The following is a 17613-nucleotide window of genomic DNA, read 5'->3' on the forward strand; positions in this document are numbered from 1 at the left end:
AAGACACGCAAACCAAATATTTCTGATTATAAACTGCAAGTTGAAGGATGTACTGTTACTCCAACAAATACAGTAAAAGATCTAGGCGTTATATTAGACAGCAACCTGTCATTTCGAAATCACATCTCAAATGTCACAAAAACAGCCTTTTTCCACCTAAGAAATGTTGCCAAGTTACGAAATATTCTGTGTGTTGCTGACGCGGAGAAGCTTATTCATGCATTTATGACCTCAAGACTTGACTACTGTAATGCGCTACATAGTGTCTGTCCTGCATCATCAATAATCAAACTACAGTAAGTTCAGAACGCAGCTGCCAGAGTTCTAACCAGGACCAGAAAATACGATCACATAACCCCAATTTTATCAACCCTTCACTGGCTACCCATTAAGTATCGTATTGACTTTAAAGTTCTTTTAATCACTTATAAAGCCTTTAAGGGTTTAGCCCCGACCTACCTAACAGAGCTTCTATCACACTACAACCCATCACGCTCTCTAAGATCTCAAAACGCACGACTTTTGATAACACCTAGAATAACTAAATCCACCAAAGGGGGTCGAGCTTTCTCATACGTAGCACCTAAAATCTGGAATAACCTTCCTGATATTATTCGAGGATCAGACACACTCGCCCAATTTAAATCTAGATTAAAGACACATCTTTTCAGCCAAGCATTTACTTAAAGAAAATATGCTTAATAAACCACCAGGAGATAATGACATTAGATATTATTTACTAGAATAATTCAGAGTGAGGCCTAAAACAGGTTTGTCTCTAAAACATGTTCAGTCTGACATTAAAACCCTTCTCTTGTCTTTCCGGTTATCATTGACTTATCAAGTGTACTTCATTTCTTTAATAAAAATGTCCATTATTGTCCATTATTAGTAAGGTCATTAATAGACTTCAATTGTGAGGCACGTAGTCTACACATACACACAAACACAGGTTTGCGAGGACTCTCCATAGACGTAATGGGTTTCATACTGTAATACTGTATTCTGTTCCCTTACTTTACCCCTAAACCTCACTATCACAGAAATCTTTTTTTCTTAAAAAATAAACATTTAGTTAGTGATTTAGTTTACGAGGACACAGTTAACCATGCTTTCTGCCCAAAACACTAAAGAAAATGTAATGGATTCAGTGGTTACAATATATTGTTTGTATGGAAACTGTATTGGTGTCTATACTGGTATGAGCTGTTGTGGGGTGTTAAAATACTCCAGTTGGTCCACAGCAGTTACAATTTCTTTTTGCATTTTAAAAAAAGTATCGCAACATATTGAAATACGTATCGTATCGTGACCCATCTACCGTCATATGTATCATAGCGCAAGGCCCTTGCCATACATAGCCTGGTAGACAGAATAATCTAGAGAAAATGGTCATTGGTTGATGAACAGACATGTTAACAACTCATGCCACAGCATAAAAAAATACAACAGCTAGTCATTTAGCATCTGTTGGAAAAGAATATTACTTTATTTTCTTCAAAACCACAACCAACTTTACACAGTTTATACAATTACATGGAATATGAACCAGACCAGTTTCTATATTCTTTGCAGAAGTTCTTTAAATACTTTTGACTGTTTACAGATAAACCGATATTTGTTTTATCTGTGCACAATAGAGTCCCGCATGAATTATGTAGACAAACTAGCTTTACAGGATTTGACAACAGATTGGATACAGATGTTTTTCTGTTTCTCTTGTGCTGTTCTAAAAAACACCACACAGAGGTTTTCAGCCTCTATAAGGCACATTTCCTTTAGATATTAATATAAAGAAAGCAATGTTCAGATTTGTTATCAACTATATCAAGAATAAGCAACTCTTAAGTAATATAGTTCTTTAGCTTTACTGTAAACTTTTGTTTGCACAATTCACTTTATGCAAAAATAAGAATAGATTGAAAAAATAAGGCAACATTATATTGTTTATTCAATTATTGCATTTTAGCATAAAGTGCCTTCAAATGTTCTGAAATGTCGAACATAATATTGATTTTATGTCTCAATCACAGTGCAAACGTGTTTTGGTTCATAACTTATTTTGCAGGCTTTGAAGCATGTGAAGTCTGGTATGAGTGCTCAGATTGTTGTGGTATCGTAAATAGTTTAGCACACAGCCTGGGGAAAGCTTATGATGTGAGATTATTAACGGTTTGCTGTTAGCGATGAAGCTCCTTCCTCTTTCTGCTGCCTTCTCGGATCCTCTGCATCCTATAGGTTTTCCGGGCCAGCTCTCGTTCTTTTTCCTGCACCTCCGTGTCGTCAAGCACCTCCAGACTGGGAATTTGACTGATCACATACTCCCTGTTATCAACACATTGAATGAATGATTCAAATGAACTGGATATATTACATATTCAAATCACACATTATATTTAGACTACACTGTGATGTTTGGTGTGCCATATTAATTCATTTGCAGTATATTCAGTAAGATTTCAATGTCAACTTAAGCAAAACATGTCCACTACGGTCGAATATATTTTGTAGGCTTTGGTTTATCATTGAAACAAACCAAAATGTTTCATGGATTTTGTCTCACCTGTAATCAACATACTGGGTAAGACTCCCTCCATTAAAATAACTGGGTGCTGCTTCATTGTTCATCATACTAAGAAATCTGTAATGAAGTAATAAACAAACAATCAGCATATACTGACCAATGTATGCATTCCCTATGGACAGACGCTGGGTAAAAGAGATTTACGGATAGATTCCTTTCCAAAAATATGGGAATTCATCTGATATTTGGAAAATTTGGAGCAGATTAACTCTACAATAATGGGAAGATTGCTGATTTTGTTCTTGTTGAGCCATAAGGCGGCGAGACTGGGCATATAGGTACATTTTACATGTGAATTAAAGTTATTGCAGTCCAATCTAAGCTTTTCCAATTCAATTCAGTTTTGAATAAAATTTTTCACAATGTGCATTGTTCCAAAGCAGCTTTACAGGGGAAAATAAGAAAAAACGAAAAACACAAAAGAGGTAAAACACATTGCATGGTGTTAATATAACAAGTTAAATTATTCTAGTAAATAATATCTGATAAATGCAGTCTCCCGGTCGTTTATTTTGCATTAAGTGTATGCTTTGCTGAAAAGATTTGTCTTAAATCTAGATTTAAATTGGGCGAGTGTGTCTGACCCTGGAATAGTGTTGGGAAGGCTATTCCAGAGTTAAGGTGCTACGTATGAGAAAGCTCGGCCCCCTTTGGTGGGTTGTGTTATTCTAAGTGTTATCAAAAGAGTTTTGAGATCTTAGAGAGCGTGATGGGTTGTAGTGTGATAGAAGCTCTGTTAGGTAGGTCGGGGCTAAACCCTTAAAGGCTTTATAAGTGATTAAAAGAACTTTAAAGTCAATACGATACTTAATGTGTAGCCAGTGAAGGGTTGATAACATTGGGGTTATGTGATGGTATTTTCTGGACCTGGTTAGAACTCTGGCAGCTGCGTTCTTAACTAACTGTAGTTTGATTATTGATGATGCAGGACAGACACTATGTAGTGCACTGCAGTCGTCAAGTCTTGAGGTCATAAATGCATGAATAAGCTTCTCTGCGTCAGCAACACACAGAATATTCCGTAATTTAGCAACATTTCTAAAGTGGAAAAAGGCTGTTTTTGTGACATTTGAGATGTGATTTCCAAATGACAGGTTGCTGTCTAATATAACGCCTAGATCTTTTACTGTATTTGTTGGAGTAACAGTACATCCTTCAACTTGCAGGTTATAATCAGAAATATTTGGTTTGCGTGTCTTTGGTCCGATAAGTAATATTTCTGTTTTATTAGAATTTAAAAGAAGAAAATTATAGGTCATCCAATGTTGTATATCTTTAATGCACTCTGCCAATTTGGATGGCTGGAAGGAATCATCTGGTCTTGATGAGATATACAGCTGAGTAAAATTTGCATAACAGTGGAAGCTAATACCATGTTTTCTAATAATGTTTCCAAGGGGAAGCATGGAATATCATTTTGGATGGATTCATAACTAATTGATTAAGAAGACAATCACATGTGGATCAAGTACCCTGTCCAGTAGTCTGAAACCAGCCACATCACACTAAAGAACAATAAAAACAAGAAGTGTGCTCTAAGACACATTGCAGGAATATTTATTAGTAGAAAGGGATTGTTACTTAATTTACGTTTCATTAGTGACATACATCACCGCCCTCAAATGTTACTGTATTTATTATCTTTAATAGCAAACTTCAGTCGAGTGAAAGATCTGGATAGAAACTTTCATTTAATTATTCTATTTCATTTATCTCTTATCTTTTGAGGGGAATTCTCATCGGTTTGTGAGGAGCTGAATGAATTTTCTCCAGTTATGAAATTATGATACCGATTTTCGTCCTCGCTGTGTTCTTGACCTTCCTCTGTCGCTCCAATCACATCTAAAAAGAAGATATTAAAAATTATGTCAAATAAAAGCCCAGGTTAATATTAGGACATTAAATATGGTTTAAAGATTGATTACTGAGGCGTTGCAAACATGGCCGGACTTCTGTAAACGGACTTTGGAAGTACATAACTAGAATCTATTTTAGAATAGAAACTCTATATAATATTATACAGCTGTAATGATTTACCAGGGCCATCAAAATATGGCAAAACCTCATTGTCTTTAGCAGACATCAAGATGGGACACTAACCTCTCTTTTCCTCAGTATCCTCATCTGTCATTGTGTATGATTCTACCTCACTTTCCTCTATAACACACTCCATCCCATCATTATTGGATCTGAACAGTAGATGAGGTGTAGGATGAGTTGTGACAGCAGGTGTGATTCCTGCTTGTTTGGCTAGTATCTAAAGATGAATTGGCTTGTGAATGGTTTTAATGAAGAGTATGTGATGTTTGAGGACTCCAGAAACAGACCTGTAAGAACAAACAAACGTTGTTATATTGACGTATGTTAATATCAATATACGTCATGTATTAAGATGTGTAAACACTTCTCTCTACTTTACAGCACAAATAAAGTTACACAAGTTTCCATATGGGTATACGTGTGTTAGTGTAAACGATGACAAAATCTTAATTTTGGGCAAATTCTCTAATTACATATAATCTACACGTACTGCTTCAGAATACTGATTGGACTGTACTGTTGGATATGTAGTCTGTAAAAACAGAGTAAATGGCTTGAAAGGTAAATTAATCTGCTCTTCGAGAGAACCAATACCACTTATAACTGTTGGCCCTAGCGCTAAAGACATTACAAGTACATAGTGTTCTTACATACCATATTTTTTATGAATGTAAGGTTTTGGAGACACATCACAGTTAAATTTCAATGTATTTGTTGCATATAAATGTCTCAGTAAAATCACTGTTCAACACCCGTAAACTAATTTCAAAAATGTAAAATGTATCCGTGACGTGAATAATAGAAACCTAATCTATTAAGTTTTTATCACATGTCGGTCAAATATGAAATTGTTTATTAAAGCACACCTTTATTAAAACAGTTCCAAAAAGCTTACAAATAAAACTATGTAAACTCCATTAACAATCTTAACGATTTGTCTCCAGTGTGAACTGGCATGTACCTCTAAAAGTCATTTATATAAGAACCCCTCCCAGCCTTAGTGCAGGTGAAATGCCCATCACTACTGTGACTTTTCATATGGCTTACATGTGAAACTCTTTTCACACTTAGGGAAGGGGAAAGGCTTTTAGTCTGTATGCATTGTAATATGGATGCCTTTCATGTGTGTAACCCTTTCCACTATGAGAGCAGGTGTAGGTCGTCTCCCCTGTGTGAGTCATAATGTGATCATGAAGAATGATTTATTACACTTTAACTTTTGTTTCACTTTTCCATGACTAGACATCTTATGTATGTTCAGCGTGTGTTTCAGTAACTATTCATACCGCTGCCCTGCACAGACACTGGCAAAAAAACGATCTCATGAACTAAAATGAAATGAATGTGAAAAATTGCATTTTTCATTTCATCCACATCAATCAATAATAATCTGCAGTTCTCCACATCATACTAATTATGAACAAAATGTAAACTTTAACAAAATGAAGGAAGATTACTAACAGTAGTTGGAGATCATAAATATTTGCCCTGCATTTATCAACTTCAATGACTGAATAAGATGATATCTCTCATTGTCAAATTCCCAACAATTAAGCAGAGAATGAATAAAGCAGTTTCTTGTTGATAATATTTCCTTTTTAATGTAACTTTGGCAACTTACATACACAATTTCAGGTGTAAAGAGAGACAATGGCACATAATTATAATTATATCATAGGAATGACACAATGACCATTTTAAGTGCTGAGAGATTAGATTAATATTACTATTGGTCCAATCTGGAAAAACTATTAATTGTTTTTAAAAATAAATATAATTTGTAAATAAATTACAATGTGGGCTAAAATAATGTTAAGTGTCAAGCCAAAAGCATTTGTGCATCATACCCATCATTAATAAAATTCAAACTTCAAAATGAATAAAGATCATAAAGATATGCCCCGCATCCAAAATTGCATTCTGTGAAAGTACATAATGAATTAAATGAAGTACCTACTACTTAACTGTGTAAATGTTAAGCTCTATATTGTATGCATGGGTGCAGTTTACCCTCCAGACTATATTTGCCATGTTTTTAATTACAGGTTTTATTTCAGGTATTGTTCAACAAGTACAATTTAACCACAAGTTATACATTTCTTGGTACCCACATCACTCAAATCCTCATGAGATGGAAAAGTGCCTGATGCATTCAAAACTTAACCATCTAGGTATTTCTCACAGACTGCTTTTAAATATACTACATACTGTAGTTTTCAGCTATACTAATTTATAACACACACATGCTATATAGTAAGGATGTAGGCAACTAGATCACTCTGTGTGTACAGTTCTCATCTAAATGAACCTTCAAGCCGAGCGATTGTCTGAAATTTTTCTTACATGCTTGGCAGTGGTACGGCTTCTCTCCGGTGTGCATGCCTTCATGTTGCATTAGGTGGTGAGTCTGAATTCCATGAAAGCCCTTTCCATGATACGAGCACTTGAAAGGTTTTTCTCCGGTATGAATCTTTTGATGCTGCAGAAAGACTATTCCACATACAGAGCGTATACGCCACCCTTAACCCTGATATGCGTCTTCTGGTGCCTCTTTAGATGTGCTATAGTAACAAACTTTTGATCGCACTGATCGCAGCTAAACGGCCTTTCATTCGAGTGAATCATCAAATGATTTTTAAGACATTGTCCATGTGCGAAACTCTTTTCACACAGATGGCACGAGAAAGGCTTCTCACCCGTATGAGTGCGTATGTGATACTGAAGATGTCCTTGTTGTGTAAAACTCTTATCACACTGAGGGCACTTGAAAGGTTTCTCTCCCGTGTGAACTCGTATGTGACTCTCTAGATATGTTTTAAAGGGGAAAGTCTTATCACACTGAGGGCAGGTGTACGGCTCATCTCCAGTGTGACTTTTCATATGAACATTAAGGCTTCGTTTACGCGTGAAACTCTTTCCACATTGAGGGCATGCGAAAGGCTTTTGGCCAGTGTGAGCAATTAAATGATCATTAAGACTCGCTTTATTTTTGTAAGCCTTTCCACACTGAGGACAGGAGTATGGCCTCTCTCTAGCGTGAGTCTTTATGTGAAGGTTAAGATCCCTTCTTCGTAAAAATGTCTTACAACACTGGGGGCAGATGTAAGGCCCTTCACTTCCGTGAATCCCCATATGATGGCATACAGAATTTTCTTCAGCTTTTTCCAGAGGGGAATTCTCATCCGTTTGTGAGCAGCTAAAAGAATTTTCACCTTTCTTTACGTGTTGTTTTTGACCTTCCTCTTTCACTCCCATCGGGTCTAAAATGAAGACAGTAACACGTCAACAATTATATAAAATGAAAAAGGAATCTTCAATTTAATATTAGTTCAGTTAATATGTTTTAGCCAAAACTTTTTCTGGATCCAGGTCTTAAATGACAAAGAAAGCCAGAATAATGAATATTCGGAAGAATATTTAAGTGATCACCATTTGGTTTTTGCCCATTGAATATGGGTACAATTTTTTAATTTGCAGCACTTTGAGCTACACCAACATATCTTTATCTCTGATACTGTACAATATGGGACCTATAAATAAAGTTCAGAATACATTTTGACACCCTCAAATATAATGCTGTCATGAATCTGCCTTCATGTCATGTCTATTCTTGGTCTTGAGGCAGATTCATGACAAAGCCTTGTGTTTTATGTGAGAGAGAGATGTTGGCTATCGGCTTTCTATGCTCTCTCTCTGGTCCGTGTCTTTGTTCCCGCCATCTCGTTTCCTCGTTAACCTTCCCTGAGTGTGTCATTACCCGCACCTGACCCTTGTCAATTATCCTCTGTTTGTTTCCCCTATAAAACATCCTCGTGTTCATTGTCCTGTGCTCGTTCATTGTATACTGACCCTGTATTTTTGTACCTTGTCCGTGTATGCTGTTCCCAGTCATTGTTCTTGTACATTGTATTTTGGTGAGAGAGTCTAGTCTTGTCCTTAGTGTTTATTTTTCCCAGTTTAGTTGTCGAGGTCCTGATTATTATTTAACTTATTGTCTTGTTTTACCCCCTTGCGGGTTTTTTTGTTTTGTGCTTATTTTTATATTAAATTCCTTGTTTACCCCATCATCCCCGTGTTTTGCTGCCTGCACTTGGGTTCTCCTTTCACGTTCTTAACAGAATGAACGAGACAAAGCTGAACCCAGCAGACAGATTGGAGGCAAGGCGAGCGATCCAGGCTCGTCGCCTCCTGGGTTTACGCCAGGGACACTCCGACGTATTGGAGTTTGCGGACCGTTTCTTTGAGGTGGCAGGGGAGATGGTCCACAGTGAGCAGGAACAGATGGTCCTGTTCAATGGCGGCCTCAACCAACCTCTAGCGGGGTGGGAGATGAAGATGCTGAGACTGCTGGGCTTCACTGACTTGATCAGGTATGCCATGAATCGGCCAGAGCCCAGGGTCTCAGTTCAGCCCAGTTTTCCCCCCCCGCTGGCCGCCATCCCCGAGGGCCGTACCCTGCGAATCGGGGCTGTGGGCCTCTCCTCGCCCTCTGCACCCTTCGACTCGTCCAGCACGGAGCTAGTCATGCTCCCCACCGCTTCTCCGCAACCGGCTACACCCACCGTGAGCCGGTCGAAGAAGAAGAAGAAGCCGAGGAGGGGTGTAATCTCCAGCCCGAACTTCCAGCCGGAGGAGAACACCGGGACTCAGCCCAAATATTTTTTGGGGGGGCGTCATACGGGCAGGAGGGCCCCGTCCAGCGGGCCTCCTGATGTCCCGTCGAGTCCGGTGGTCCCAAGTCCGGTGGTCCCAAGTCCGGTGGTCCCAAGTCCGGTGGTCCCAAGTCCGGTGGTCCCAAGTCCGGTGGTCCCAAGTCCGGTGGTCCCAAGTCCGGTGGTCCCAAGTCCGGTGGTCCCAAGTCCGGTGGTCCCAAGTCCGGTGGTCCCAAGTCCGGTGGTCCCAAGTCCGGTGGTCCCAAGTCCGGTGGTCCCAAGTCCGGTGGTCCCAAGTCCGGTGGTCCCAAGTCCGGTGGTCCCAAGTCCGGTGGTCCCAAGTCCGGTGGTCCCAAGTCCGGTGGTCCCAAGTCCGGTGGTCCCAAGTCCGGTGGTCCCAAGTCCGGTGGTCCCAAGTCCGGTGGTCCCAAGTCCGGTGGTCCCAAGTCCGGTGGTCCCAAGTCCGGTGGTCCCAAGTCCGGTGGTCCCAAGTCCGGTGGTCCCAAGTCCGGTGGTCCCAAGTCCGGTGGTCCCAAGTCCGGTGGTCCCAAGTCCGGTGGTCCCAAGTCCGGTGGTCCCAAGTCCGGTGGTCCCAAGTCCACCCACCCCAGTTTCAAGTCCTGCCCAGCCGGCCTTCCAGCCGGCGTCAAGTCCTGCCCAGCCGGCCTTCCAGCCGGCGTCAAGTCCTGCCCAGCCGGCCTTCCAGCCGGCGTCAAGTCCTGCCCAGCCGGCCTTCCAGCCGGCGTCAAGTCCTGCCCAGCCGGCCTTCCAGCCGGCGTCAAGTCCTGCCCAGCCGGCCTTCCAGCCGGCGTCAAGTCCTGCCCAGCCGGCCTTCCAGCCGGCGTCAAGTCCTGCCCTGCCGGCCTTCCAGCCGGCGTCAAGTCCTGCCCTGCCGGCCTTCCAGCCGGTACCCAGTCCGGCACTTATGCCGGGAACAAGAACAGTTCTCCCGAGGACTTCTTCCATCAAGTCCCCGGGGACTCCACGCTCTCGAGCGCCCCCGGGAACTAGGACTGTTCCCCCTTGTCCCACTGGACTTCCCCCCATGAACTTTGTTGTTCCCCCTCCCCCCCTCCCTTGTTTGTTATTTTTATTATTTCATCCCAACCCTTTTGTAATGTATTCGTGTCTGCCCTTGATCTTGTTTAGTATGTTTTGCCTTGTCTTGTGTTCCCAGTCTGCCTTGTCTTGTTAGTCTACCCCTTGATGAACACCTGGAGGTGTTCATTAAAGGGGGGGCTTCTGTCATGAATCTGCCTTCATGTCATGTCTATTCTTGGTCTTGAGGCAGATTCATGACAAAGCCTTGTGTTTTATGTGAGAGAGAGATGTTGGCTATCGGCTTTCTATGCTCTCTCTCTGGTCCGTGTCTTTGTTCCCGCCATCTCGTTTCCTCGTTAACCTTCCCTGAGTGTGTCATTACCCGCACCTGACCCTTGTCAATTATCCTCTGTTTGTTTCCCCTATAAAACATCCTCGTGTTCATTGTCCTGTGCTCGTTCATTGTATACTGACCCTGTATTTTTGTACCTTGTCCGTGTATGCTGTTCCCAGTCATTGTTCTTGTACATTGTATTTTGGTGAGAGAGTCTAGTCTTGTCCTTAGTGTTTATTTTTCCCAGTTTAGTTGTCGAGGTCCTGATTATTATTTAACTTATTGTCTTGTTTTACCCCCTTGCGGGTTTTTTTGTTTTGTGCTTATTTTTATATTAAATTCCTTGTTTACCCCATCATCCCCGTGTTTTGCTGCCTGCACTTGGGTTCTCCTTTCACGTTCTTGACATAATGCATTACTCAGTAAATATTGTTCTCCAATCTCCGTCGTTTAAGTACGTCTTTCTCAAGAAATCAGAAATAGCCATATGCTCTTTAGCTTTCATCAAGACTGGAAACCAACCTTTTTGTTCCTCAGTATCTTCATCTCTCATCGTATACAATTCTTCATCACTCTTCTCTTTAACACACTCCATCATAACAACAGTGAGTCAGAATAGTAGAGGAGGAGAATGTGTTGTGACAGCAGGTGTGATTCCTGATGGTTTTGATTTCTAAACCATTTTAGTGCAGAGGGCAGGGCTGTGAAAATATACAAAGATTTTTATATTTACACTTGTTAACAATCAAATACACAAAATGTGTCAAAGCATTCACACATTTCACTGTGCAGCACAAGCAAGGAACTTATTCAAAACGCATTCCCATTCGTCACATGTGTTCAAAATAACATTAGTGTAAACAACAAAAACAAATATGACCCTGTCTGTGAAAACCCAGTAAGTGGGAGATCACCCACAAATGAAAATGTATGAATTACTCACTCTCTAGTTGTTCCAAACCTGTATAACTTTGTTCGGTTGAACACAGAGAAAGATATTTGGAAGAATATCTAAAGAGAAACAAAGACATTTATACAGATTAGGAATGACTTGAGGATGAGTAAATGATGACAGAATTGACAGATTGACTGAGCAAAGCCATGTCAAAGCTTAAAAGTAGGGATGCACTGATAGATCACAGGTTCTATGTTTGTCAAAAGTAACCTGTGTGTCTATTTTCTAAAGAAGACGTAATATAGAGTTGAAAGAACAGACATACATTTGTACGTATTTGATATCTTATTTTCTTATCTTTCTAATTATTTTTGATTACTATTTACTTGATTAGATTTTTTACCTAGTTATTTTACATTATATATTACATTGGGTGCTGCATTTGTATTGTATTTACAAGTAGATATATGAGGCTACGAGACAATGTTGTGAAGCAGTCCTTTTCCAGTTTATTATACAAACCATTATACATTTTATATATATTTATTCCAGGTATTAAAGTCTGTGCTGCTATAATAACATCTGATGAATCTGTTTCTACTCAAATGAAGTTCAAAAGAAGATCTAAACACAACCAAGATTTTCTTCCTCGATAAACTTCGCTCATTTCATTACATCATCACATCGTCTCTTGTCTGCTGTTATTCCCTTATGATAGCACATCTAATCTGGAGGATATTTAGATCATTTTTTGTAGTTGGCTGGATCATGGGATCATTTGGTGTGGTGGGACTATAACACTATGGTATCATTTTGGATCAATAACAAGATAGTATGGAATCTATCAGAACCGATATTTTGACCGATTCTGACAATAACTGATTTTTCTCTTTTTAACAATGGAAGCCGATAATCGATATACACTATCTTAATATTAATATACCTTTTTCAGAGCCTGAAACAAAAGGCAAGAAGGTAACCACTGTCTTTATTTGAAAAAAACTGACCGCAGAAAACAAGATAACAACGTCTTTTCTCTCCAAAAATCATGGATCAAGCGTACTTTACACTAGTTAAAGATTCTTTAAATAATGTTTATTTAATGAAATTATAGATGTCCTTCCAGAGCAACCCGGAAAAGTGTTCTCAGTTGCCACAAGTCTTTCTGCCTGTCTGTCTGTCTGTCTTTCTGCCTGTCTGAACAATAAGTGTGATATTTTTAAGACAATATGTTCAACGATTGGCAATAATTCGATTTGTTATGATGTTAGATATTTAAATCTAAAGAGAAACATTTTCAATTCAATAAGGGCTGCATAATAATAAAAAATCGCAAATGCGCAATGCATATCAATATCAATATGGTTTCCATTGACAAAATAATTTGAACAATGCAGATAAAAGAGCGACTGTGCCAGATGTGTGGAAGATGATCAGTGATCAAAAAGAATGTGAAACATGTATATTGGTTATACAATTGTCCGTTTTTTTCATTTAATTTGACCTCGTCTTATTGTTCTCAATAGCCAAAAATCTAAAAAGTCTCAATACAGAAAGCATTTATACAGCAATCTGAATCAAACAGTATGCTTTTGTTCCTATAATTGAAACATTCACAAATATCTACATACTGTACCTACATCAACGTTTTAATAATAGCATTAGTGAATGATCATGACAGAAAGACAGTAATGTACTGGATTTTAACTGTGAGCAGCGTGCAACTGAAGAGGTTCGGACAAATTAAATGAATTATAATTTATCGGCTTTAATACATTGGCCTGATTTTATTATTATTTAATCATTTAACAGTAAAAATGACCATTTATCGGACTATACAGATATGGCCGATAATATTGTGCATCCTTATTACAAAAACTCACCAGAAAGGTAAACAATGAGGCATATATACAATTTTGTGAAGTATTCATGTAGTCGAAAAGAAGAGATACACACTTAATATAAACAATATGTAACATGAAACAGTAGTAGACTTCTACAAATCTACCTTTGTCTTGTTTTGTCTTGTGTCAGTGTACCCCTACAACAAGTACACTGAGCACTTGTTATGTTCAGCATGGTTTTTATAGTTTGTTTATTATAAATAATTATTGTAGTTTGTAATATGTAAACACCACCACACCCCATTAGCTGATGAGCACTATAGCTACTCATACAACTTACTATAAACTGTATGAAAAAAAGGAAACTGTGAATATTTCTTATGATTCTTTAAAAACAGCAAAAACATGACATTGCATATCTAAATGGCTTTAAAGTATTGTTATATATCTCTTCTTCGCCTTGTATTCAGAGAGCAAATGAACACTCGTTAGCCCTTATACACGAAAATGACGTCCAGCTCTTTATCATCAAGTATTACAATATTCTGATATTATTGACGTTTTCCAGCAATATTTTAGTAGTTGGAGTGTGTTTTCTAAAAAATGTAAATCATATTTTTGCATTGTTTTATTCACCTCGAACAAACGCCTCAAATTTCCCTCAATCGTCCGACGAGCAGCAGCGCACCCTACTGACGTCATCACATAACGCAGCTCCGACAAGCAAAATAAAAGCCCGTTTGGTAATGCATAAAACATTATAGAAATAGTCTATACTTAATTCATAAATATACACAAAATGTGAATGTCAGGAAGTATTTTCAGGCTCTTATGGTCCACCCATTTATTTGGTATAGACATTTAACAAATGTATACATTTGATATCATATAAATGTTAAATGTTTTTAAGAGACGCATGTAAGTTTGAGAGAATGCTCCACAATTGGATTAAGAATCATTGCTATAATTAGCACTGTTGTTTAAGTTACTTCAAAAAAAGGAATGACTTACCAGTCACTTATTGCATTGTCAATATTGAAATACAATTACTCACTTATTACACTGTTTAAAAAATAAATGGATGCAGTAGTTCTTAAAAGCTTCTCTTGACTACATGGGCAAGAGAAATAAAACTCATGAAAAATGAGATTTATATTTTCTAGATGCTTTTATTTCTGAGAGTTTGGAATGACATGTCAGACAGCTTTATTGAGGACATTCACATACATGTACAAAGCAATAAGACGTTTCAATCATGAGAACATATAAATACATATGATAGCCTATATATACCAGCAAAAATCCCTACAAGTATTTACAATGCACTCCTGATTCTAAAAATGTATACATCATCTTGTATCATTACATTCTCCACACGGGAGCAGTTTAATAACTTATTTGCCACATCAACAAAAGACTCTCTCTGACGTGATAGCAATATTTATAAGTACTGTATATTAATAAGGACATAGATTATTGGTGCCCCTTTTTAATAAATTAACAAACAATCACATTAACAAACAATCACAGAATTCACTTGACCTAATACACGAAAATATATTGTGGGGATAGAAATTCTTTATGCGCGTTTATCTGAATTTGGATCAGCTTCCTCCCTAGACTCAATAAATCCCTTTTCACTTTGTGAACACTTGTAGCGTTTTTCTCCAGCGTGGACCTTGAGGTGCCGCTTCAGGTCTGTGGATCGCAAAAAGGCTTTTCCACACACTGAGCACCGGTGACTTTTCTCACCCGTATGCCTCTTCTGGTGGACTTTAAGATAGTCACGTGATTGAAAACTCTTCCCACAAGCAGAACACAAATACGGCTTCTCACCTGTATGAGTCTTCTGGTGTCTCCTTAGCAGTGCTGCCGAAACAAACATTTTACTGCACTGATCGCAGCCAAACGGCCTCTCATTCAAGTGAAACTGCATGTGACATTTCAGATTTTGTGGCTGTGTGAAACTCTTACCACACAGATGGCACGAAAAAGGCTTCTCACCTGTATGAATTCGGATGTGATACGTAAGATGTCCTTGTTGTGTAAAACTCTTCTCACAGTGAGGGCAGGCGAAAGGTTTCTCTCCCGTGTGAACTCGTATGTGACAATCTAAATGTACTTTAGACGGGAAGCTCTTATCACACTGAGGGCAGGTGTGCGGCCCATCACTAGCGTGAGTTCTTAAATGAATATTAAGGCTTGCCTTACGTATAAAACACTTTCCACACTGAGGGCACGAGAAAGGCTTTTGGCCAGTGTGAGTTATCATATGGTCCTTAAGATGCCATTTACATGTGTACGTTTTTTCACACTGAGGGCAGGTGTATGGCCGCTCTCCAGCATGAGTCTTTATGTGAACATTAAGATTTCCTTTTTGTGAAAAGCTCTTACCACACTGAGGGCACGAAAAAGGCTTCTCACCTGTGTGACCTACTAAATGTTCCTTAAAGTGACCTTTATATGTGTACGTCTTCCCACAGTGAGGGCAGATATAGGGCCCCTCCCTTGAGTGAGTCTTTATGTGATGGTTAAGATTTCCTTTATTAACGAAACTCTTTCCACATTGACGGCATGTGAAGGGCCTTTTACCCGTGTGACATGCGTCTTCAGTTCTTTCTTGAGGGGAATCCTCAATAGTTTGTGAGAAGCTGAAACCATTTTCTACAGGATTAAAACCGTGATGCTGATGTCCGTTCTCCATTACACTGTGCTCTTGACCTTCCACTTTGACATTCATGAGGTCTAAAATAAAAAGGCAACGGTAAAGATAATCCCAATTCAATATTAAAATCTCAGTATTATATTCTTCAGCTGTAATGATTTTATAAACGTGCCTGAAACTTTCCTACTGAGTACATGAAAGGTGTGAATATGACCTTTTTTACCATGTTATTTATTTGGTCAATGTAAATTTCACTATTCATGTATGTATGATGTATTATGTATGTTAATTTAATATCAGCCTGCCCAGGAACTACGGGTGAAAATGAGCTCTTGAGCTAAAACCTGGTACTATGCATCTCTCCCCTTGAGGTTAATGTTTATTGTACGCTGTCCCTGTTTCTCTAAATAAATAAAATAAATAAATAAACCAATAAATCAAAATTCGTCACTAACCTTTTTGCTTCCAGTTATCCAAAGCTTCCAATGTATCTAATTCTGCTATACTCATGTCTTCTCTCTCCTCTTTAACACACTCCATCATTACAACGGTGGATCAGAATAGTAGAGTAGTGGATGTGTTGTGACAGCAGGTGTGATAGGCGGGTCATTCCATCAGCAGTGGGAACCGTCCAGAAGAAGGGGTGAAAGTGATTTTGTACCTTTGTTGTAATGGACTCTTCACTAGCAGAATGCGAGTATCTGGAAGGCAAACAGGTCTGGATGAGTAAGTTTAGGTTCATTTTTATACATAGAACATATACGTGATATCCCTAAAAACCCATCAACAGTTGATGAATAGCTTGACAAAGAAAATGTATTTTTTCTTTATGTGTTCATGCTTTTATGCATAGAAAAATATAAATAACACATGTCGGCCCCGATAGGCTACATGCAAACAACTCCGTTATTTTTTACAATCGCTACAATATTGTAATATTATTAAACATCGTTTTGGCAATATTAAATAAATAAAGGTAAAACGTTAAAGCATATTTCGCATCGTTTTATTCACCTTACAAAACCACCTCGATCCTCCCGACCGAAGAGCCGCAGCCGCACTGGCGCAGTACATTCCGCATGACGTCATTATACGTCAGGATTCGAGAAGCAAAATAAAAGTCTTCAATCTTTGGGAAAATTGGGAAAAATTGGGAAAAAAAAGCTGAAATAAAGAAAAAACGTTTTTTCTTTGTTTAGCACATGACAATGGAACACGTGCAGAAAATAACCCTCTATTTATACTCTATTTAATTTCTAAGACAATTGTCCGCTGCTAAACCAATAGCATCGTGGTAAAATAAACGATACTTTATGCAAACGATGAGTCGAAATAAAATAAATAATAATATGCTGCAAAAACGTCGCAAAACAAACAACACGTCTTCTTTTGTACTTGTTTTGGCTTCTCTCCGAAACAAACGTCGTGACTGAAACAAACTGATTTGTGTAGACTGATTTACTGAAACTCTGAACAGCCATAGGCTATGTTTTAAAAAAGGCCAAGAGAAAGCATTTGAACATATTTCAAAGACAGCCATTTTAGTCCGAGACTTAGC

At 38.6% G+C, this 17613-nt stretch overlaps 2 protein-coding genes across 6 annotated transcripts; both read right to left on the reverse strand.

Annotated features, from left to right (window-relative positions):
- Positions 1-1467: 1467 nt before the first annotated feature.
- On the reverse strand, positions 1468-14111 carry LOC306902431 (uncharacterized protein). Of its 4 annotated transcripts, XM_079470974.1 has the most exons (8): positions 14027-14111; positions 11595-11662; positions 11174-11352; positions 6968-7884; positions 4685-4911; positions 4375-4426; positions 2564-2641; positions 1468-2325 (listed from the first exon to the last, which is right to left on the reverse strand). In XM_079470974.1, exons 5-8 carry the CDS (start codon positions 4755-4757, stop codon positions 2181-2183), a joined length of 348 nt encoding a protein of 115 aa, XP_079327100.1. In that variant the 5' UTR covers positions 4758-4911; positions 6968-7884; positions 11174-11352; positions 11595-11662; positions 14027-14111; the 3' UTR covers positions 1468-2180. The 4 variants fall into 4 exon arrangements, 2 of the variants coding, with proteins under 2 accessions (XP_079327100.1, XP_079327099.1); XM_079470973.1 differs by lacking the exons at positions 6968-7884; positions 11595-11662 and having other exon boundaries at positions 1473-2325; positions 14027-14084; XR_013787444.1 differs by lacking the exons at positions 1468-2325; positions 2564-2641; positions 6968-7884 and having other exon boundaries at positions 4115-4426.
- A 438-nt stretch (positions 14112-14549) lies between these two features.
- Positions 14550-17147, reverse strand: LOC306900950 (uncharacterized protein). Of its 2 annotated transcripts, XM_079468345.1 has the most exons (4): positions 17070-17145; positions 16511-16756; positions 15395-16135; positions 14550-15259 (listed from the first exon to the last, which is right to left on the reverse strand). In XM_079468345.1, the coding sequence occupies exons 2-4, from the start codon at positions 16596-16598 to the stop codon at positions 14970-14972; spliced, it is 1119 nt and encodes a 372-aa protein (XP_079324471.1). In that variant the 5' UTR covers positions 16599-16756; positions 17070-17145; the 3' UTR covers positions 14550-14969. The 2 variants fall into 2 exon arrangements, with proteins under 2 accessions (XP_079324471.1, XP_079324470.1); XM_079468344.1 differs by having other exon boundaries at positions 14550-16135; positions 17070-17147.
- Between the last annotated feature and the right edge of the window lie 466 nt (positions 17148-17613).

This window comes from Barbatula barbatula, assembly GCF_947034865.1.
Source record: "Barbatula barbatula genome assembly, chromosome: 1".
In the NCBI taxonomy this organism is placed as follows: Eukaryota; Metazoa; Chordata; class Actinopteri; order Cypriniformes; family Nemacheilidae; genus Barbatula; species Barbatula barbatula.

Excerpts from the sequence above, each read along its gene's own strand:
- LOC306902431 (XM_079470974.1), bottom strand. The coding sequence starts at position 4,757 with ATGGAGTGTGTTATAGAGGAAAGTGAGGTAGAATCATACACAATGACA. Across the intron at positions 4,427-4,684 it reads GGATACTGAGGAAAAGAGAG|ATGTGATTGGAGCGACAGAG; the intron begins GTTAGTGTCCCA and ends TCTTCTTTTTAG. Across the intron at positions 2,642-4,374 it reads CACAGCGAGGACGAAAATCG|ATTTCTTAGTATGATGAACA; the intron begins GTATCATAATTT and ends ACTTCATTACAG.
- LOC306900950 (XM_079468344.1), bottom strand. The coding sequence starts at position 16,598 with ATGATGGAGTGTGTTAAAGAGGAGAGAGAAGACATGAGTATAGCAGAA. Across the intron at positions 16,136-16,510 it reads GGATAACTGGAAGCAAAAAG|ACCTCATGAATGTCAAAGTG; the intron begins GTTAGTGACGAA and ends TTTTTATTTTAG.